The 23,345-nt window shown below is 38.1% G+C and overlaps 2 protein-coding genes across 9 annotated transcripts in view; both read right to left on the minus strand.

Annotated features, from left to right (window-relative positions):
- The window catches only part of HYKK (hydroxylysine kinase), a 28,769-nt gene extending 20,133 nt beyond the window's left edge, over window positions 1-8,636 (minus strand). Inside the window, exons 1-4 of one of the 8 annotated variants that reach the window (XM_070477644.1) lie at window positions 8,399-8,630; window positions 4,088-4,252; window positions 2,885-3,235; window positions 1,728-1,867 (exon numbers count right to left, since the gene is read on the minus strand). In XM_070477644.1, coding sequence (XP_070333745.1) covers window positions 1,728-1,867; window positions 2,885-3,230 — 486 coding nt within the window. In that variant the 5' untranslated portion in view covers window positions 3,231-3,235; window positions 4,088-4,252; window positions 8,399-8,630. Of the gene's footprint in view, window positions 1-1,727; window positions 1,868-2,807; window positions 3,236-4,038; window positions 4,253-4,592; window positions 4,683-8,398 lie in introns of those variants that run through there. The other 7 variants (XM_070477647.1, XM_070477643.1, XM_020883895.2 and 4 more) reach the window with 7 other exon arrangements.
- Window positions 8,637-12,753: 4,117 nt separating this feature from the next.
- IREB2 (iron responsive element binding protein 2) overlaps window positions 12,754-23,345 on the minus strand; it is a 48,899-nt gene continuing 38,307 nt past the window's right edge. Inside the window, exons 17-22 of the mRNA XM_020883868.2 lie at window positions 22,404-22,508; window positions 22,162-22,304; window positions 19,228-19,375; window positions 19,022-19,144; window positions 16,551-16,736; window positions 12,754-15,830 (exon numbers count right to left, since the gene is read on the minus strand). Coding sequence (XP_020739527.2) covers window positions 15,720-15,830; window positions 16,551-16,736; window positions 19,022-19,144; window positions 19,228-19,375; window positions 22,162-22,304; window positions 22,404-22,508 — 816 coding nt within the window. The 3' untranslated portion in view covers window positions 12,754-15,719. The remainder of the gene's footprint in view (window positions 15,831-16,550; window positions 16,737-19,021; window positions 19,145-19,227; window positions 19,376-22,161; window positions 22,305-22,403; window positions 22,509-23,345) is intronic.

Genomic DNA, 23,345 nt, shown 5'->3' on the forward strand with positions numbered 1-23,345 from the left:
ACCATGCCTCCTGGTGTGCATGCCCTTGTGCAGCTTCTCCGACTTGGGATTAGACACGTCACTTACTTTGGCTAATGAAATGTGAGCTAACATGATTCAAGCAGAGCCTCAATAAGCAGTCGTCCACTGGGGGCTTGTCTTTTTAAATCTGTCTCGGAAGCCAGCAGTCATGTTGCAAGGATGCTCAAGACCATCCTGGAGGATAAGACACCACATGAAGCAAAAAGGACACATGGAAAGGATCTGAAGCACCACAGCTAAATACAGCTGCATGATGTGACCCCAATTAACACCAAGAAGAGCAGAGGGGCCCAGTCAGTCAACCCACAGAACCATGTGAACTGATGGATGCACAAGTTCCGGTGGAGCAAAGAGTGGGAAGTGATCCTCTTCGTATAGCCTGGAAAGAGAAAGAAGGAACCAGGGAAGATTTCACAGGAGAAGTGATTCCTGAGCTGTGTATTGAAGGATGATCAGGAATTTTGCAGAGCAGGGGAAAAGGTATTAATGGTTGAGAAGATAACAAAGGCAGAGATGCATGAAACAAAAAGGCACATTCAGGGGATGATGAGAAGTTCTACTTTGGTGGTGAGAGAAGCATGAAAGGGAAGACACGGACAGTGAGACTGAGGGGGCAGAGGCAGGGATGAGGCCAACGGGGCCTTATCTGAAAGAAACGCTGAGGACCTTGGCCTTTACTTTGAAAGCAGTGAGAAGCCACTGAAAGATTTTAATTATGAAACTGACATGGTCGGATCTGTAATTTTAAAAAGTAACTCTGATTGGTATAAAAAATAAATTGAAGGAGAAAAAGATCTGAATGCAAGGAGGGATAGTCAAGGCAGGAATGGAAAGGAGATGGATTGTAGACATCTGAGAGGTAGACTGGTCAGGATTCAGTGAGTAATTGCAAGTGTTTTACTCATACAAACTGGGGTTACTTTTTCAAGTGTCTATGTGTCCCTTGGAACACACTCCTCTAGGACAGGGGAATCCCTATTGTTCCCCCAGTTCCTGGCAGAGAAAGAGTTCTCAGTGAACATTTATTCATTAAATGAAGATGTTTTATGGGTACGTTTGGAAAAATATTTGTCAAACAAGGTATCTTTTCTTTACGACAAAAACATTTTTAATCCAAGTCATTTCAATCCATTTGTAACATAACTATTGCTTCATACAGAGCTCTGGCTGATTATGTCTTATGAAAACTTCGGATTTTAATTTGTGGATGCAGGCTGTTTTTAGTGAGCAGCATAGAGGATATCATGAATTTCTAAAGATGTAGGTAATCTTGCCACTAAGCTAGTAAATTATCAGTTCAGTTCAGTTGCTCAGTCGTGTCCGACTCTTTGAGACCCCATGATCGCAGCTCACCAGGCCTCCCTGTCCATCACCAACTCCTGGAGTTTACTCAAACCCGTGTAAAGTATAGACCTGGGCAAAAATAAACCTGTCAATATTCATACATCTAGTACCTTATTGTCTTCCTAATATCAGGTTGGGCTGGCCAAAAAAATTAATTCAGTTTTAGGTATATATAAAAGACACATCTTCAATATTCACCAAGAATTGTATTGAACAACATATTCACTAACCAAACTTTCTGGCCAACCCCAATACATGTTAAGAGGCACCAAATAAAAAGAGTCTAACCCTGGGTGTATTTTAAATAAATCAAAACCAACAAAGAACAATTCTTATAAACAAAATAAAATCCCAAATCTTACCTCCAGTGTTTTATCCAACTTAGCAGCTAGCTTTCCAATTTCATATAAGAGCTGAGGGCCAATGGGAATCTCAGCTATGGGTCTTCCTGGGAGGTAAGTCAGCAGCCTCACCAAGTAGCTTTTGACTTCGGAGCCACTATCTAGATGGATGGAAGGATATATTCTGTCAACTATTCTTGGGGAAAAAAAAAAGATTAGAGGCTATTCTGCCTTTGCAATTATTATATCAAGGAATAATACAGAACAGGAGAAAAAAATAAAAACATGCTAACACAGGACAAGTCAGCAGGATTCTATGAGGCAGGACTAAATGGATCAAGGCAGCAAGGAGAACAGATAGACTTCAGAACAGTGGGGCCAGCCATTTACATCCTAACATAACTGTAGCCTCAAGTCTGCTGGCCTTAACTCTAAACGTAAATTATCTACTCTGATAAATGAATGCTTAAAATATATTTTTAATAAATTTGCAGTGGGTGAAGTTGTGATAAATAAATAACTGTTTCAGAATCACAGACTTCTTTAGGGACAAACTACTGCTTGGAAAATTCTATTAGATACATCTTGCTCCTGCTGCTGCTGCTGCTAAGTCACTTCAGTCAAGTCCGACTCTGTGTGACCCCATAGATGGCAGCCCACCAGGCTCCCCCGTCCCTGGGATTCTCCAGGCAAGAACAGTGGAGTGGGCTGCCATTGCCTTCTCCATAGATACATCTTAGCACTTAGAATTGAAAGGGACCAACTTTCACAGATGAGAGCTCGTAGCCTTAAGAATTTAAGTCACATATACCATAATTACAGAGCTGGGCTCTAAAATTCCTGATTCTGTGTGCTTTCTACTATATCACAGCACCAAAGTACACAGCTGATCTGATAAATAAAACTATTTTTCTAATTAAAAATAAAAGTTCCCCTAGTTTTCACATATCCTCTTAGTTACTCATCCATCAGATCCTTTGCAGGCAGAAGAGTTACACCAGATCCCAGCCCTAACCACAGCCCCAGTTTCCACTTTGGTGATGCTGTAGCTTCTCCCAACTGCTGAACAAAATAACCGTCTTAACTCTTGGGATGACATACCTGTTCTTGATATTTCTACTTGTAGCCAAAATGCAGTAATGTACATGGACAGGCGATGACCAGTGGTGGTCTCTTACCTACAGACACGAGAGAGGTTATATTGTCTCCTTTGGTACGACACACAGAGGCTGTTGGAAATCCAGCTGCTCTCAGAAACATGATGATATGACTCTGCACTTCAATCAGGTCTGGAGTTTTGCTAGATTCAGTGTTGCTTATTTTGAGGACATATTCATTTGGGCCATCTGTAGTGACTTTGGTTCTTGCAATGCATACATGAAAGTTTTGGTCATCATAGCTAGGAAGTGGCTGGATCTTGGAAACTTTTAACCCAAATACTGATTCCACTAATGCAGAGGCTTGTACCTCACTGAAAGAGGGCTTGGTAAGAGCCTGTGATTGCTGACCATCTCCACTTGACATTATTTCTAAGGAAAAAAAACAAACAAACAAACTGGAAAGGGGACTTATATTGAATATACTTATTTAAAAGAGTTTTCTTAAGACAGATCAATAATGTTTCCCAATACTGATTTGGTACTTCTTGATTGTGAATTTTCACTTATAAAGTTAAAAAAATCAAATGAGTAAATGAGATTTAAAAAGTAGATTAAAAACAGTCCAGCCTCATCCCTGCATATTTATGCAATAACTTTGTTCTTTAATTTCCAAGAGGCATGGTAGGCTAGCTGGTCCTGATGTCATCTACCTTATGTCTATTTCTCTAAGATTCCAGGCTTTCTATTAAAAGGTAAAGAGGGTCATTTTAATTTGCTGTTTTTGTTATTTATTATCTAGTGTTTGAGGATTCATATATTAACATACCATAGATGGGTAAATATATTTATTTTTATTACAAATAGCCCTAAATTACAAATAGCTTAAATCACTGTGACTTCTGGATATTCTGGAAGGAAAACTCAATACTAAAACAAGTTTTCACAAGCTCAAAACCATAATGTAAAAAAAATATATATCCTTTAAATGTAAAATTAGGTAGTCAAGGGTGACATTTGGTAAGGGCAGGCAACAGCTCAAGGACAAGAAACTTGAACTGGTTAGGGCTTTATCAGACATCTAATCTCACTACAATAAATCAATGAAATTGATTAACATAATACTTATATTAATAAGCTACTACATGTTACAGAAAACATGCAGAATTGAATCATTCTATATTCAGTATCCCACTTAATTTTAAGTACAAACTGGGAAGTAAATTTTCTCCTACCTATTTACAGATTAGAAACCCAAAACTTAAGAGAAATTGAGTAACTTGCCCCAGCTTGCACAGGTAGTAAACTGTAAAGCTCAAATTCAAATCAGATTTGTCTGAGTCCACTGTTCATGCCTTTTCTCTTATAGCGACTGTGGTTTATTAAAATAATTTATTTTTCATATTTCTTTGTATAAATGTGAAAATTTCCATTTTTGAATTTTAAAACCTAAAAAAAAAAAAAACACAGATAAAAAAGTAGTAACTAAAAATCCTTGTACCATAAATAATGTCTAAACTCACCTCACAAGCAAAATGTATGCTTCCAGGCACAGAATGCACACTGGGAAAGCACCTTAGTATCATGGGTTTCTTCACCCCTTCCAGCAACATCAACTTTATTTAAAGGAGGAATGTAGGTCCTAGGAGGTTGAGTGTCTTGCCCAAAGTTATATATAAAGTTACAGTGAGAACTCAGCACTTGACTCTCAATTCTTAAGTATGTCCTTTGGGTTTAACCCTTTATTACCATCACTTTGGGTTTAAAATGTAAATTCAAATACAGTGACCTTACTTTTCTGTGTTACAAGTATCATCATCTCGCTTATTGCACATACTTCAAAGGGTGGGCTGATGTGCAAAGCATTCCCAAGAAGCACTGTGGGAGATAGGAAATGCAATTAGAGGGCTCTGAAGTTAGCTCACTGTCACAGATATCCTAAACAATGAAAAGCTTAAAAGCTGCTCAAAACAAGCTACAAGGCAGTAACTGATAAACTAATAGAATGCCAAAGAAAACACTGAATTAAGTATAAACCTGATGAAGTGACTGAATTTGCCTTAAATTGTGAAGAGTAAATTTTCTGGGACTTCCCTGGTGGTCCAGTGGTTAAGAATCTGTCTTGCAATGCAGGGGATGTGGGTTCTATCCCTGGTGGGGGATCTATTAATAAGATCCTATGTGCTATGGAGCAACAAAACCCATGCACCATAACTAGTGAGCCCGCACGTCAGAGCCCATGCATTACAACAAAGACAAAGACCCAAGGCAGCCAAATTAATACTGAATTTATTTTTTCTATGGCTAAGCAGAACAGGGGCTTAAAAATTAAGATTGCTTACAGAAAGTAAAGGCTCATCTGAGTTTATGACCTATGAAATTAATATCTGCCAAAACTATGATAGAAATTCAGAGGAGAGAGAAATTACTACAGCCTAATGATATTCTTGAGAAGATGGATTTTAATTGATCTACAAATATGAATTGGATAAACAGGATGGGGGAGACTGTTTTCTTCCCCTTAATAATGCCACTCTCTGCTACACATATTTTGGGTATTTTCTGAGTTTGGGTGTGTGTGTGTGTGTGTGTGTGTGTGTATATATATATATATATATATATATATACACTCACCATATATATATGGTGGTGGTGGTTTAGTCATTATGTCATGTCCAATTCTTCAACCCCATGGACTGTAGCCTACCAGGCTCCTCTGTCCATGGAATTTTTCAGGCAAGAATACTGGAGTGAGTTGCCATTTCCTTCTCCAGGGAATCTTCCCAACCCAGGGATCAAACCTGGGTCTCCTACATTGTAGGCGGATTCTTTACCCACTGAGCTACCAGGAAAGCTACCATATATAATAAATATGGAAGGCGATGTTAGGCTTCTGAATATCCTTCAGGAACCAAATATTTAAGATCCTTGCAATTTCACTTCCCCCTTTTCCCAAAATAGTTTTATTCCAATCCTTCCTTCATACTAAATTGTAAATAATTAACAACATCTTGGGGATAGGTTGCATTTTGGGCTACATGTGATTTCTGTTCAAAGGATGTAGTGTTATATAAAAAGAATCTCATGAACAGTTAGTGCTTGTTGATAGAAATCAGCACAGCTGTTGCTTCTGGCAAGAAGGTGGTATGAGGGAACTTTCTGGGAGGAAAATGTTCTATATCTTGACTAGGCTTTGGTTACATGGGTGTAAACATTTGTCAAAACTTAGCTTAAAACTTAAGTCAGCATAAGATCTGAGAATCTCACTGAATGTAAATTTTACTTTAAAAAAAAAAAAGAAAAGCTTTGTGAGAGACTGGCTAGGACAGGTGGTAGGGGTGGGGTCTTAGGACTTTATTTCATGCGTTAGAGCTCCCCAAATCAGACCGTATGCCTGTTAACATCTAATCACTTCAGATCTATGACAGCCAAAGTCCAACTTAGTCCAGTGAGGGAAAGGGAATAAAATTCAGGGAGGTACACTAGGACTCTCCTATATGACCCCCTCTCTGATTCAGCTCCAAGGCTATAGCCTGATGACTCGTGATAAGATTATAACCCCCAAACACCAGTCTCCTTCCCATCCCTCGTTCCCCTGACCCTCTTAACCTAAGTGATTTCTCCTGCCTTTAAACTTGCATAGCCCCTGTGCCACTGGTAGATTTCCACCACCTGTTATAGTTATTGCATTCTTGCCAATCACTCCCCATATTTACTTTCTGACTAGGGCATATGCTTTCAGAAGCAAATTAAGTAATTCGGATTTTGTTTACTGAAGACACTGTGACAAAGCTTGAATGGAGTTTAAAACAATCTCTGCACCTGAAACTTTTGGGAACCAGTATGTCCTGTCACACTGCATATGGGTTTAAGGCTTTACATGGGATTTTAACATTCTTTCTGGAGATTTATAAACAGGTGTCAGGACCATATTCAGAATGTAATATGAACTAGAGCTTTACATTCAAGACAAAATCCCAGAGTAATTTTTCAACTCCTAAAGCTTTAAAGATATCAGGATAATTTTGAATTGAATATGAATTAGAAATCCTTACAGTTGGAAGGACACTTAGAAGCAATTAGTGAAGGCCAATATGCTTTGCAGTCTAGAAAATGTCCCTGTAACATTCTTGAATGGGGTTTGTTAACGCTTTACTTAAAGCACCCTGTGTTCTACAGCAAAGTTGGCAGCTCTAGCCATCAAAGACAGCCTGGTGTAACAAAAAGTTGTGTTGGCTAAGTGCATTTTATCACATTAAAAAATAGAATAAAATAGTTTCTATGCTGGGAGAGATAAGACATTTTATTTTATACATAACCTCTGAAACTTTGCGCTATTCACATCTCCTCTAAAAGGGAGTTGGACTAGATTATCCCTAAAAATTCCTTCTAGTGCTAACATTCTGTTTCTAAATTTCTGTTTTTGAGCTTAAATTTAGTTTTTTTTTTAGTTCCAAATATGGAACTAATGGCACAGATCAAGTCAGAACTTGTGCACCACCTGGGAAGCCCAAGTAAGTAAATACGGAGAAAGAAATGTGTTGATCAGAGATGTCTGTCTTAACCAAATGCCTTTTGTATGGGTGGAGTGGGTGAAGAGGGAACTCAAATCCTATAGGTAGTTGTGCTGTATTTCCTGCCAACAGTGTTTTACTTGGCTTCTGAGAAAGGGCTCAGGAAGCAAATGTTTTCCAACTCCAGGGCTTATGCCAGAATCTCAAAACCTTTGTCCTACAACCTGGGGGACTGGACCTTAAACTCTGCACTTTGTGTAAGGTATACCGGACGAGAAACAGAAATCATTCCTGATTCTTTCTTCTTCCTCACTCTCAAAGTTTTACAAAGTCTATTAAATTCTACCTTAGCGTGTCTTCCAAATCTGCCCTTCTTGTCCTGTAATTCCTTCTGCTGTGTCCTTCCAAGGTTGGAGAGCAAGGATTATATCCAGTAAATCTCCGTATCCCCAGCCCAGATTCTAGCCTAGATTCTTATTAACTATCAAGAGGAATTAATGACAGAAGGGTTACTTTCATTCCACAGGCTCATGAGGGCAGTTTACTCTCAAAGGGTTTCAGGAAACAGAAAGATAGGGAACTAGAATCTGTAGTTTTTCAAAGACAACAGCATTGGGTGCCCTGAGTGTTTTCCTTCTGGGTGAGAAGGAACAGGTGGTAGGAGAGCGGCTGCAAAAGGGTTGCTGACCCAAGAGATAGGAAAATAAGGGACGAAGAGGGCACATTAGTCGGATTCAGAGTGTTATGCTAGTGAAGTCCAGTGGAGCTCAAGAAACTGCTCCCACTAGACCCCTGGCCGGTAGTGCCAGGCACCGCACAGGTTGGACCAGATGGCTTCTCAGGTGCCACACCCCAATTCTGGGATCTCAGCCCAACCTTCTTGGTTGTAGGTGCGATCCAGCGAGGAAGGTGACTTGCGCATCACCTGAACAGAGTCTGAGGTGGATTAGGGGCTGAAGGCGCTGGAGGGGCCGGAGGCTCACGACTCCTGGCCCCAGATTCGCAGCGAGCCTCCTTGCTCTCCGGGCCGCCCCCTCCAGAGGGTTCTGGGGTTCGTCTCTGCTTTCCCCACCCGGCTCACCCGCAACGACCCGAGGTCCTGACGTGGATCCCGCTCTCGAGCAGCCGGGGACTGCGGCCGCGGTCCTGTGCTCCCGCTGGGAAGTCGCGCCCAACTTGTCGCGTCTGGGTCCGCCCCTCCTCCGAGCGCGTGAGTCCTGACTTCTGATTGGCTCCTCGAGACTCCCCCGCCGCCAATAAGCGAAGACTCTTGGAAGGCGAGGCTCCGCCAGGCCGATCTGGGCTATTCCCGCCCAGTCCCCGGAGTGCAGAAGAGACTGCGAATAGAGAAATTCAGAGATCAGGCTTTGGATGGATCTGCAATCCCGTCCCGCCTTCGCTCAGCGATCGCCCCAGTCAGAAGGCGGTTATCTCCCTACAGAACTGGACTTCTTCGTTCTGATTGGCTCTTTGCGATTCCGCCCCGCCCCTTGGTGGGTAACCATTTAGGAGGCTTTCAGCTCTTGAGTGGCATCTTGCAGTTCCTCCCAATCCATGAAGCTGTGGAGGCTTCGTGGCCTGCTTCACTCGGGATTCTCTGGCTTGGGTAGAATTCGCGTCCTCTACTTTCTTCCTTCCCTCCCTCCTGTTGGAAACACGTATGCCAGAGGCTTCGCAAGAGTGGCCGGGATGGCCTCGAGCCCCTCAAGTTCCCTAGAACTGCAAGAGGACTGAGGACCTGGGAGTTTGGCCTGGAAGCGTTCTGCACAGGACCTAGCTCTCCCGGGATGCAGTCAGTAATGTTAGAACGTAAAATTGTCTAAGTTATAGGATAGATCCACACGTTCCTTGTACTGATGGGGAAACTTAAGTCAAGAGGGCACAGAGCCTCAGCCAGACCTAGTCACCCAACTTCGAGTTTAAGCTCTTGTACGGTGCTCTTGTACGGAGAGTTTTCTACTCTCGAGCCATTAAATTCAATATAATATATGTAAAGGAAGCGTGAAGGCTCCTCTAACAGATCCCCTCGGGGGGCTGCGATGACCACAGTTCAGGTCTGGTGTGATAAGTGATTCATTTACACTGGGAAGATGAACTGGTAATGGGGTCAGAATCCTGAATTGGGAGTGGATTCTCTCTCTCTCTGCAAGGAAGCGCAGAAACCACATGATCATCAGAAGGCTGCCTCCGGATGAAAGTGTTAGCCACTCAATTGTGTCGGACTCTTTGCCACCCCACGGACTGTAGCCCACCAGGCTCCTCTGTCCATAGAATTCTCCAGGCAAGAATACTGGAGTGGGCTGCCATTCCCTTCTCCAAGGATCTTCCCAAACCTGGGGTTGAAGCCAGGTCTCCGCATTGCAGGCAGATTCTTTTCCGTTTCAAGCCACCAGAGAAGCCCACTTTGGGAATCCATTAGCAGCCAGGTTAGTTGCCCGATCTTAATTGTCAACGGCATCAGGCTTGATGCCCTTGGGCATCAAGGGTAGCCAGTTTCATATATGTCTGCAGCCAAGGAGAACCTCTCTGATAGTACAGAGCACTCTTTCTATTGGAGGAGAATTCTAGACATCACTCATTACTGCAACTCGGTCTGTTTTAATCCATGCACATCTCACTCTCTCACTATGCCTACCCCCCACCCCCGTCAGAATATAGCACAGTGGGCATATTTAGTGACCTTGATTGATCGATGTTTCCCAAACTTCTGTCAACCACGTATTGAGGGATCTCTTTTCTGCCTTCAGATATGATTATCTGCTTCAGTTCTAATTTCCAAGTACTGGGGCTTTTTTAAGCCCCAGGGTAGAATTCTTATTATATCGCTTTCCTTTAGGATGTTAAAGATTTGATTTCCAGTATCTGTAGCCAGAATCTGACTCCTATTGGTCCACTCAGGCATCTGGGCATCTCTTTCCTCAGGCAGGTCCTGAATTCAGTCCACCCTCTCACTATTCCACCTCTATTAGTCCAGTTTTTAAATTTTTAATTAAAGGATAATTGCTTTACAATATTGGCTTGATTTCTGCCTTACATCAGTATGAATTAGCCATAGGTGTACCTATTGTCCCCTCCCTGTTGAAACTTCCTCCACCCTTTCCCACCCCTCTAGGTTGTTACAGAGCCTCTCTCCAGTCATCCCACCCTCTCCTTCTTCCCATGTCTTTCTCTAGGTCTGCATCTGCATTGCTGCCCTGCAAATAGGTTCATCAGTACCATCTTTCTAGATTCCATATACATGGGTTAATAGGCAATTTTTCTCTGACTTACTTCATTCTGTATTTAATAGGCTCTAGGTTCATCCACCTCATTAGACCTGACTCAAATGCGTTCCTTTTTATGGCTGAGCAGTATCCCATCTGTATATATGTACCACAGCTTCTTTGTCCGTTCAACTCTCGATGGACATCTAGGTTGCTTCCATATCCTAGCTGTTGTAAATAGTGCTGCAATGTTTGTTGTTTCTACTTTTCTTGGGATTAAGAGATGGGAATGAAGATCAAATCTGGAAGGTATGGTGAGACTTGAAGAGACAGGACTGCTAGATCCACAATTACTTCCTCTGGCAAGGATCTTTCCACTCACTGCACCTTTTTAATTTTTTTAAATTTTTTATTATTTTTTTTACTGCACCTTTTTTAGAAATACGTTTCGTCACTTGCCTTTTTCACTCTAAACAAGATTTCCTTGTCTTTAAGAATAATATGCTTACACATAAGTCTTTTGTCCTTTATGAGCCTTTTAGATACACTGCTTAGCCATACTACTGGGTATGAGAGAATGAACATTTCTAAGGCTCTTAATACATGTTTTTTTCCAATAATGCCAAAACTGGATACCATGATAATGAATAAAGCTCCAATCTGATAGACAAGAAATGTCATTATCACTGTAGTATTAACAATTTTTTTCCTGTTCCACCCAGCCACTAGGACACTTAGGTAGTGGCTCTCAAAAACTTCAGTGAAAAAAATTGGAGTGAAACAAAATGAAAAATGTGCAGGGTGAAATTATAGATATGATTTTATATTACAAGATATCCTATAAAACATAATAGCCCACTAGTTTTATGATACAACTATATACCTACGTTGTTAAAATGCTAAAAATCTAGTGCCATCACATGAACACAAAATTCACAGACAAAACAACGGTCAGTATACAAGCAAGTTTTGTGGGGATTACATACACATCTGCTTCTGCAATAAATGTTCCATTTTTGAAGTATACAAAACACAAGCTTTATAATCTATTTTGGAAAACCTATGAGCCAAACTCACATCAAATCAAAACAAGCTGAAGCTAAATTATTTTATAATGAAAAAAAAAAAACTGGCATCAAGTGGAAACCATAAATTAACAAAGCACAACACTGGTGTTGCACTAGGCTTCCTTGAACTCTGGGTATTCAAACTACACCATGTGCCTGTCTCTGTACTGAGAACACAAATTTCTTAGGATACTGGAGTCCTTAGAAAACTCCTAATAATGTACCAATTTTAATTTACAAATATCAAATTTTAACAAACTTTACTCATGTAGGTTGCTATTGAGGAAAAGGGCAGATATTTTTAGATCTGTGGGCAACTGACCATATTTACAAAATATTCATCCTAGAGACTCACGGTCCTGGCTCTCTGCTCCAGATGACTCGTAGGTGCTTCATCAGTGCTGATGAATAGCCAGTGGAAGGAGGAAGTGACACCATCACCTAGTTCTACAGCATGGAGGCTCATACAAACATAGCACTTCCATCCTGCATCAATCAAGAAAAGCCCCTTTCCTCCAGTAATATGCAACTTTGTAGCATGAGATGAATTCAGTTCTAAATGTTCACTTTAACATAAATTACCACTAAAAAAAGATCTAAAGTATGAAGGTTATGTTCAAAGCAATTTGTGGAGGGTCTAACTTATTCATTAAATCTGTGTTTTATATATAGTTGTACTAAAGCGCTTTAAGGGGCATAGACAAATGAGAACTAGAATCAGTAGGTATGAGCTACAAGCAGGCAAGTTCAACTTGAAATAAAATTTAACCATCAAAACTCAGTCAGTGGGCTACCAAGTGCAGTAGACAGTCTCCCATCTCTTGAATATTCAAGAAAGGACTGCTCAGTTAGATGGTATTTGTACAAAGGATCCTGCTTTGGGTGAAAGATGTCTTTTCAACTCTAAAATGTGATTCTATGAATCTAAGTACCTATTAGAATGACCTCTGAATCAACTTCAACTTAATTGTTTCCTCAAGGCTATCCCTACTGCAAACTTTATCTTGGCTTTCATTCTCATTTAGCAGTCATATTGGGAATAACTAATGTCTGAACAGCTAGATAACATGTTTGAAGAGAAATGTCTGGGTGGCATCTTATTTCTCCTTAAGTTACAGTATTTTACTTTCAATCACCACAAAGTATTTTATAACAAGAGTCAAATATGTGATAATACAATTTTCTTTATTAAAAATAATTTACAGCATCAGTAACATATACACAATTGTCATCAACTGAACTTTGCCTCCAATATATTTCTATACAATACTTAACATTACTGAACTTAAAACTGTTATACTGTTTTGTTGGCTTTAAATAATAGACAATGATTTATAGTTGCTTAAGTGAGATATATGGTTTCATAATGACATACTATGTGTAAAATTGATAAACATCGGCACTATCACACCTCAGGGGAAAAGTCACTATCGAAGACTAAGTCTACCTCCTTCCCCTCTCTTTTAGTATTCCAAATCAAACTAAGATAGGGTCAACATCCAGTATCTTAGCACTTCCTCCTAAACCTAAAGGCAAAAGAACGGTGTCTTTTAATTGAACTAAGAAAAATGTTAGTCAAATAATTTCTCCTCATCCTGTCACTTAACACTGAGAAGGTGAATGCACACAACACTGTTTCCCTATGTGTAAACCACTAGAATTTTGATTTAGATCTTAGCTGTGCTTTTTGTCCTTCAGTACCCATGGAGTGTGACTCCCAGTGAAAAGCTGAGCACTTTGCTAAAGGGATCCTAACACCTCTCATTCAAACGTCAGCCTGGAGATACCACAGAAAATAACAACTGTATCTCGGAAACTTTTTAGGTGTATTAATGGCAGTTCAGTGACTCGAGGACATTTTCATCAATTAGCAAACCCAAAGGCATGAAATATTGCAATGGTATGTAGCATAATGTTTCTTAAAATATGACAAAAATGCTCCGGTTGATAATGACTTTTGAAATTGTACTGTTAAGTTTATAGCGCTAATTTGCTTCTTTCATGGGCCTATCATATTTCTTAACACAAAATTATCTAGACATAGTCAATAAAGGAGATATGAAAAAAACAATAAAAACCAACAGGTGCCACATTTTTGCAAACACAATTTGGCTGGAGGAAGAATTACAGGTGCACTCAGGGTCACACATTCATGACTCTCTTCCCCAATTGATAGCCATTGCTTATCAAGCTTTTTGGTTCACTGTATATAAACAAGAGATTTTAAGAGAACCTTGATTTTGTTCCTGAAATACAAGATCTGCTTGTACTTTTACTGGACTAGGTAGACTGGAAATGTAAATGCTTAATTTATAGCTGGCTAGCTTCATCATCTCTTCATTTCCTGGATCTGCTGTTTATGGTGATGCCCAGGCCTCTGATCATAGGCTACAAATTGTATTACAGTATGGCTTAGAAATAATACAGATGTCTTCCCCACATACAATCTGGATTATCATTTTCTCAAAAGCCTATAACTGATATTTTATCATTCAACTTGTAAATCCTCCAACCTTAATTCATGTTTTCATGTAAATTAAAAACACATGCACTGACAAATACACAGCATAATAAAATATCAAGAACACAATATGACTTGAAAGTACCAAAGAAACTACTTATAAAAATTTTAAATAAAAGGGAAATCATTTTGCCAAGCTCTAGTCCATCTAATTGTCTAAACAGAGAGTATCTTCAAAAGATTGTATGACTGATTATGTGCAAAGTTCTCAGTGGTCTTTACCCACTGGTTTGGTAGTTTCAGCATTTTAGCTTAAAACAATTTATTCTGTGCAATGTAAGCTAATTCTGAATTGCAGTAACTTAACTAGGTCATATGATGATCTCTATGTGGGGGGGGAAAGTCACTACAATTAACCTTCTGCCTGCTAACTTTAACTTCTTAATTTTTTTAAAAAGGTATAGGACTTTCAGAATTAATCATCCAACCTTTTCTTAAAAGTCACCAAACGTTTTGTTAACAGAACATTTGATGTAGTAAACAAACATGCATATAGAGAAAATATGGTATTCAGACAGCAATAATTTAAGTGTTTTATCCTAACGGTCAGCAAAAGCATATATAATTAATAGTATCATGCATCCCAGGTGAAATAATGATTCAAAATGACAGGAAATTGATTTATATAATTAAAAAGAAACCAACATTTAAAAAATGTTTAGGGTTGAGCAACCATATAATTTAGGGTGGAAAATTTAAAAATCTAGAGGAAATCATGTTAGTGTTTAATGATTACGTAAAGTTCTCCTTAGCAACTGTAAATGAGTGTGGAATTTTGGCTAATGATACCTAAAATATTAGGTTATAGAAGTTACAGTATCACATAAAGTGAGCAAAGTAATCTAATCCAATTAATATAATGCCATCTGAGACTTGCCAGGGTCACAGGAGCAAATTACTGAAAAAATAAGGGCTGCATATGTGGTACATATTTTCACTGCTAATACATGGTGCTACACAATCAACTGTATTCTGTAACAGTTCATCTTCAGATGTGGAGGAAAGCTCAGCTGGATTGGACAGAATGATTGTGTCTGGGGCAAGTTCTATCCTTTGACTGAGACAGGATAACCCTGGCTTATATTACAGACTAAGAATGCCACTATGTCCAGCTCAACTCTGGAAAGGAATGAACATATCTGAAAGTCCATTTATAAATCAGATTTCACCTTCCACAATTTTAGAATTATCTGGCTTCTTAAATTTCAATCCGCTACTCTTAAACCAACAAACAGTAGTATACAGTTTTATAGGTGCAAAACTAAACAAGAGACTTCAGGAAGGTTATTCATATAAGAATCTTCAACACAAGTTCAAATTCTGCTTTTATTTACAAAATGGTCTGATAAAATAGTCCCCCTTACTTATAGGCCTCTTCCACAACACACTTCACACATTGATTTTAGCAATGTTAATAGCACCATTCGTATATTATTTAAAATCGAGATTTCATTTCAGTCACTACGTTGATTCACAATCATTTACATCCATGGATGAGATAAGTGGACATACTGGGACTATCTGCAGCTCCATGGGAAGGATTCCTGGGTCCAGCACAGAAGGCTTTGTTTGCAGTCACCAGTTATGAAAGGTATCCATGGTGAGTAGATACTATGAGAATTTTCGTGCCACAAAGTTTAATAATCCTCCATGTTTGTACAATGTTGTCTCCACGTCATTTTCAAACGAAGCAATCACGCTGAATACTTTTCCAGTGCTTGTCTTTAAACAAACAAAAACATCTCACATGAGCGGTAAAATCTTGTAATGTTTCTTAGTAGTTAAGATCATTTGTCTTCATATTCAATGACTATACTTATCACATATTCTGTCTGAGAAACATTTTTCTTGCTTGAGAAACAACTAAGATACCTAATTAAAGGCTTCACAGCTAAGTAGAAAAACAAATATTTTCATCCCAATTCTAAAGAGCAAGTACTGTTATCACTTAAAAGTATTAAATCATTCAGATTTTGACTTACTACTTAGGGATGTTATACTAATTACTCATGTTCATTTTGTTAAAAATCAAATATTCATTGCATATAATATCTGCTACTCGTTTTCCTTTTTTCTTAGTTGTAAAGTCTGTGTTACTCTAACCATAAACACAACTCGGGCTTCTAACTAAGTGGTGTACATGCCTGGACTAAAAATTACAGTAGCACAGAGAGCTGTTAATGAGGAAAAGGAAGTTGAAACATGTAACTGGAAGTTCATGTTTTCTTTTTTCTGGACTAAGTATACATGTTCTACTTTTCCTCAGAGACCAACTATATTAACACAGGTTTAAGTACAAACAAAATAAAGCCTTTTTAAACTATAATTTGTTTACTAGCTGACATTAGTATATAATTTACATAAATTATTACTCAGTTTACAACCATCTAGTTAAATATATAGTACTGTACATGATCATATATTTGAGAAATTTAGGTATACCTTTATATTTAATATAACTCCAGGAGACAGTTCTTCAGGAAATGTTAAAGAAAATGTTTCTCTGCCAGAGAGGCCCAAGGAATCTGCACTTTCTCCTGGAAGGAACTGAAGTGGAGCTATGCCAATTCCAATCAAATGATCTTTGTGAATTTTTTCATAACTTTCAGCCAAAACAGCTTTCACACCCTGTAACAAACATGCATTTTATTTCCTTCATTCATCTCTGAAAATTGCTTTACTAGACAATTTTAAAGGGGAAAAAACTCCACTTTTGGCTTTTCTGTAAAAACTTCAAACCCATTACCCCATATAAAGGTCAATGTTATATCAAAGTATTTAAAAAAACCTTTTACAGATTATTTTCCTGTATCTCTAAGTAGCTCCTTAACTCCTTCTAACGGCCCCTCTGCCACTCCAGGATTAAGTACTGCCAGTGCCTACTACATACTAAATGTTCTGTATAACCGGGGGCAGTTGCTTAAAATTCAAAAAGGGCTCAAGAAGATTTCTGTTTAATTATGGTAGATCTAACATATGTGTTTATCAACACTGCCTCTTAAACTGCCACTAAAATAAGGGCATAAAGAAGTATAAGCCCACAGGAACGAAGAGAACAGGATGTGGAAATTCTGTAAATATTTAGAAAACAGAGATAGGTGACTGACTTAGCAGAGAATGTTGAAACTACAGACTAACTGAAATTAGAGTGATAGCCAATCAAAGATTTGAGTCACTCTGCAACAAAGAACCTAGAAAGGACTTGAGAGGCACAAGGTTCTCAGAATACTGGGATACTAGTGAGAAGTCTATAAAAAGAAGTAAGATCTCCAGCTCAGTCCCCACTCAGAAAGAGTGGAGGCTATTCTTTGGAGAAAATAAGCTGACGACTTGTGTTTCTCTACTTTTTCCCATTATTATCCTCCTAAGGAGCCTTTTTTTTTTAAAAAAAAAAAGACATTTCCCTTCTAAACACATCTTTCTCCTAATTGCCCACCTCCCAAAATTTAATCCGTTTATGTGTATATATATATGTCTGTGTCCTTTACACATACAAAGAGTAAGATTTTGTTTCACCCCTTGAGAGTGTATCACCCTGCAGAGGAGGGATACTCTCGACTAAGGAGGAACACTAGGCTCGCAGGAAGGCCAGGTGAGAGTATTATCAGACACGGGGCAGGATTAAGTCTGTTTCTTCAGTGGGTCTCCTTCCATGAAGAAACTGCACGGCCTCAAGAGAAAACATTTACAGATACTCATATACAGGGCTCTCTCAATGAAAAAGGTAGCTTACTATTAGTAAGGCTGACTAACAAAACCCAGCCCACAATCCCAGCTTGTAATCATTTTTTTAAACATCTAACTGAATAGATAGCCAAGGATCAACAACTATATGAGGAAAGTCTGAAATATTAAAAAAAAAAAGGGGGAGGAGGCTAAAAAACTTCAGAAAGAGAACTTATAATTTAATAGTATCTACATTTTAAGGAGGGGGAGGTTAAAGATTAAAAACAAATGACATTTGTATGATTATGATAGCTATGAAGGCTGTATCGTGAACAGCCTTTTTCACAAATACAATTGTAAAGAGAAACACAGTATGATAAGAAATGGCAGAAAGCACATATCACATGACTGTTCTCTCCAGCAGATCCCCTATTTGCTCTTCAACAAAGAAATGGTCTCAAGAGAGATGTCTTTTAGCAGATAGCTAGGGACCATCATCTTCTATTTGAAAACAAAAGTAAATCTTGGCCCACTATCTCTTAAGTCTGTTAAGCCTTCATAGAGCAAATCAGAGAAAATTAAATGAAAAAGGGGCAAGTAAAACTACCAATGAGTGTAAATAATTATTATAATAAAGCAGTAAATTGAGACAGAATCTCCTTTCCCTCTACTATATTTATTTTCACAAATAATACTGATGTAGTTTTAATCAAATTCAGAGTACTAAAATGCAACTAGGGACTTCCCTGGTGGCTCAGTGGTTAAGAATCCACCTGCTAATGCAGGGGACACGGGTTCAATTCTTGGTCTGGGAAGATTCCACATCCCAGGGGGCAATTAAGCCTGTGCACCACAAGTGCTGAGCCTACGCACTCGGGTCCTCATGCTGCAACTACTGAAGCCCCAGAGTCTGTGCTCTGCAAAAAGAAAGGCTACAGCAATGAGAAGCCCACACACAGCAACTCGAGTACCCCCCATCTGCCACAACTAGCGAAAAACCATGCACAACAACTAAGATCCAGTGCAGCTAAAAATAAATAATAAAACACATAAATAAAATCTAAAAAAAATTTTAAAGCAACTAGTACAATGTATGTAAGATCACCTAAAAAAAAAAAAACCTATATATGAGATCCAAGTAGACATAAAAAGTCTAAATAAACAAAATACACATTGATAGAATGTTACTGACAAAAAGGAATATTTAAAACTCTTTGAACTTAAAGATAAAATTTAAGAAGCAATACCAGCAAGTATGGTCCTTTGGCAGCCCAATCTCTTGAGTTTCCTGAACCATATTTCTTTCCTGCTAAAATAATCAGTGGGATACCTTCTTTCTGGTACAGCTCTGCAGCCTCAAATACATCCAGCTGTAGATTAAAAAAAAACATAAAAATTTTAATACAAATTTTAAACTAGTTAGCAACTGCTTAAACACTCTGTACATCCTTACCGTCTGTCCTGATGGAAAATGAATTGTTTTGGGAGCTGGTTTTCCAATAAACTTATTAAAAAGCTTGATATTTGCAAAAGTGCCTCTTGTCATTACAGCATCATTACCTCTTCGGGCTCCATAAGAGTTGAATTCACGAGGGGTAAGGCTGCAAGAAAGTCAGTTTTTATTTCAGGTGGAAAATAATCACATTATTTAACTGTAAAACATTTTAAAAAATCACTTTTTTATTATGAAAAATTTCAAGTTTGGACACAAGTAAAGAAAACAGAATGCCTAGGACCCTATTACTAAACTACAGTAATTAGTCCATGGAATCTCTTTGTTTCTTCTATAGTCATCCTCTATTAAGACTGTTTTGAAGAAAACTCAAGATATCACATTTTAACTGGACATGTTTCAGTTTGTTTCTCTGAAAGATATGGACTTAAAAATACTACCTTGATACAAATAAACAAAACCTCCAAACTTCTTAGTATCAGCTAGTCAGTAAATATTCAAATCTCCCTCTTTAGCTGTTGGTTTGCTCAAATCAGATTCAGATGTTTTATAAATTCATTCAGCTTTCTCAAGTCTTTTTTATAATCTGTATGTTCCTTCTCCCTCTTTGTCCCCTAATATACTTTATCTAAAGAAATGAGGTCATTTGTAGTACAGTTTCCTGTATCTAGACTGCACTGACTACATCGCCACACTGTCATTTCATATGTTGTTTTCCCTCCTGTATTTCTTGTTAACCAGATGTCAAATCTAGTGACCTGCTAAGAGTCAGGGTTTTTATTTTTGCAATGATGCTTTATAGGTCTTACTTCCAGGATACCCACTTCTCTTTCTGAAATGCTACCAGAGATTGACCATCATCATCTAGACTGCATTAGGGAATGCAAAATGATGATGTTGTACTTCTATTATTTCTTCATTTTCTAAGCTGGAAAACCTCTATAAAGACAAACTTTCCTTCATCAATGATTTGGTTATATTGAAATACATTCCATACAGAAAAGCCTTTATTGTTAAATAATGAGATGGCTCCTCATCATCTTCTAAAGGTAACTTGGGTGTTTTTAATTTTTTTCTTCTAGTATCATTATGAACTCATGGATTTAAACATATTCATTATGTGTCAATCCACTCCAGTTATTCTTTATTGATGTTCAACATGTCCCATCTTTGAGCAGTGACAGATTTCAAGTTGGGTCCTGAGACCTTTTGACAGAAAGCCTGGTAGTTTCTGACAGTTCTTGCTCTTTCTTGGTTTAAGACACAGAATCATCTTGTACTTTCCAGTTGCCAAATCTGGAATCAACCATTTCTCCAAGAAGAACTGGTTGCTTGTACTAAGAATTGGTATTTAGACAGCATGATCTGTGTGCTGTGGATGTTCTTTGCTACTGGATTGGTCACTATATAATGAACTTTTAAGGACAAGAGAAAACTAGGCATAAGCATCTCAACAACCAACAAGCAACATCGCTCTATCTTTAATTTGCTCTTTTATGCTAAGACAACAACTGTCCTTCTAATTTAAACATCTTACCTCAGGATGTGCATTTAAACATTGGTGATGGGGGGGGTGGTTTGAGTGTCTTTATTTTTTTTGTTTTGTTTTTTTTTTTCATCTATTTTTATTAGTTGGAGGCTAATTACTTTACAATATTGTAGTGGTTTTTGCCATACATTGACATGAATCAGCCATGGATTTACATGTGTTCCGCATCCCGATCCCTCCTCCCGCCTCCCTCCCCACCCCACCCCTCAGGGTCTTCCCAGTGCACCAGCCCTGAGCACTTGTCTCATGCATCCAACCTGGGCTGGCGATCTGTTTCACACTTAATAGTATACTTGTTTCAATGCTATTTGAGTGTCTTTAAAAATAAAAATTCAAACTGATGACTACTGTATTAGCAATGCTAAGAAATCCATATCAGAAATTTAAAAAAATATAAAAATTTTGTATTTGAGAGAAGTAGTGACTTTTTTGGGGGGGTAGGAGGAGATGGAATCTGTATCACAATTATGACCAAGATGGAAATTACAACCTATTAAAAAATATTTGGGCGAAAGAAAACTTTTATTTCTCACCACATAAAAACTGTATGTAAAACAATCTGATTTGTCTTCACTAAATCACACCAGAGTTGCTATTAGCAATTTCTACCAAAAAGTATTTTAATTCACACCAAACTACAATTAACTAGAAATTCAAACACAGATTTCACAACAGGACTAATGAGATTATAATAAGAACTATGCAGTATTACACGTCAAACCAAGCTGTCATATGTAGCACTGATTTTTATAAGATATTTTCAATGAAAACTGTCGTATGCATAGCTCAAGCATCAAAAAGCTAGTCAGGCAGTGGTACCACAAGTTCTACCTTTAGCAAAATTTTATCTCTGGTGTCAAAACAATTCTTTGAAGAGGGAACAACTCTTATGTTATTAACCATGGAGCAATGAAACAAAATCTTTCTAGTTTTGAATTTATATATCCTATGTAAATGATTTTTACATTCACATTTATTATTCTTGTGAAATTTTTCAGCTCAAGAAGATCAAGCCTAGCCTATGCATGTATATTTTAAACTGTGCAGTCCAACAATGGAAGATGGTTGGAACCACCAGGCTTTATTTGGTAGGTGAAACCAATTAGACTTTTCAACAAAGTAGCACTGAAAAAGAAAAATCTTGTTTCCAATCATTTGTTTACTTGAGGACAAGGGCTCAACTTAAGACAGGAATTTCAATTTTTTAAAGTTACAAGCAAAAGCAAGTACAACAGGTATCCCAGTTATTGCTTAGGTCAAATACACTGACAATCAGACACCCATGACAGCATATAATTTGTAAATTCTGGATAAAGGAACATGACCAGTAAAAGTCTCTTAATTAATAAGAAAGATAAAAACAGTCTATAAACATATACACATACCCTCTGTTTGTCAAATACTTAGCAGCAGCACTACTCCTAGCGATGCTTCCAGCAGGTGATATATGATCTGTCGTGATAGAGTCTCCCAGGTATAATAAGACATGGGCATTTTCAATAGGCTGGAGTGCAACTGGCTCTTTGGTCTAAAAGGTAAAAAAATGTTGAAGGTGTTTAGTTCTTCATGAGGTTTTTTTCAACTTCCTAACAATTTTTTAGTGATTAAATAGTAAAGCAGTACTTACAAGCTTATCAAAAAATGAAGGACATCTGATATAAGTAGATTTTAAATCCCATGGAAACAAAACTGAATCTGGTGCTTCTAAAGAATTCCACCGCTTATTTCCCATCTGTGAATATGGTTTTCATTGATAAACCAAAAGATAAAATGGAGTCAGAAAAAGAAGGCTATGAAAACGATCAAGAAAACTGAAACAGTACTTAAGCTAGAACAAAAAAAAAGAAAACAGGCCTCATCCATTTGGAAAGAAAGCCAAGATGGTGCATTCTACAAAATTATGACATCTTTGGTCAGAAAGGATAAAATCTGCTCATCAAATGCCAGCAAACCAGATTTTCAGGAACACCCAAAGAAATAAATTTCAATACAAAGTGAATGTGAAAGACTTCACAGAACTCCAGAAAAGCCAAAGAATTTAGAAAGATCTAAACATGTTGCTAAAGAGATTAAGTGTGTTTTGGGGGTATACTTTCAATCTTTAAGAATATTATCATGGAGAAAAACTTGGTTTTTTCAAAATATTTGTCCTATATCACTGTATTATTAGTCCTGCCTTCAAACTATATTCAAAACTTCACCAATCACCACCTCCATTTGGCACCCCAAATGTTCCATGCTATTACCATTTTATATTTTGGACTACTACATACAATAGGTTCTCCTGACTCTATCCTTCTCATCACCCAACCCTCTTGCCCCAAGATATCTTCAATTTCAAGACAGAGCAACCTTTTTTGATTATGACACACCCGTTCCACACTTCCCAATAGCTCCCCATCTCTCTTCAATCAGAGTAAAAGACTAAATTTTAATAATGGCCTACAATTCCCTATGTAATCTGGACATCATTTCCTATCTCCATCTTTCCTATTTCCTATGTTCCAGTCACACTGCCTTCACTACCGGTCCCTCCCTGAGGCCTTTTACCATCTACACTGCTCCCTCT

This window comes from Odocoileus virginianus, chromosome 16 (assembly GCF_023699985.2).
Source record: "Odocoileus virginianus isolate 20LAN1187 ecotype Illinois chromosome 16, Ovbor_1.2, whole genome shotgun sequence".
Lineage (NCBI taxonomy): Eukaryota > Metazoa > Chordata > Mammalia > Artiodactyla > Cervidae > Odocoileus > Odocoileus virginianus.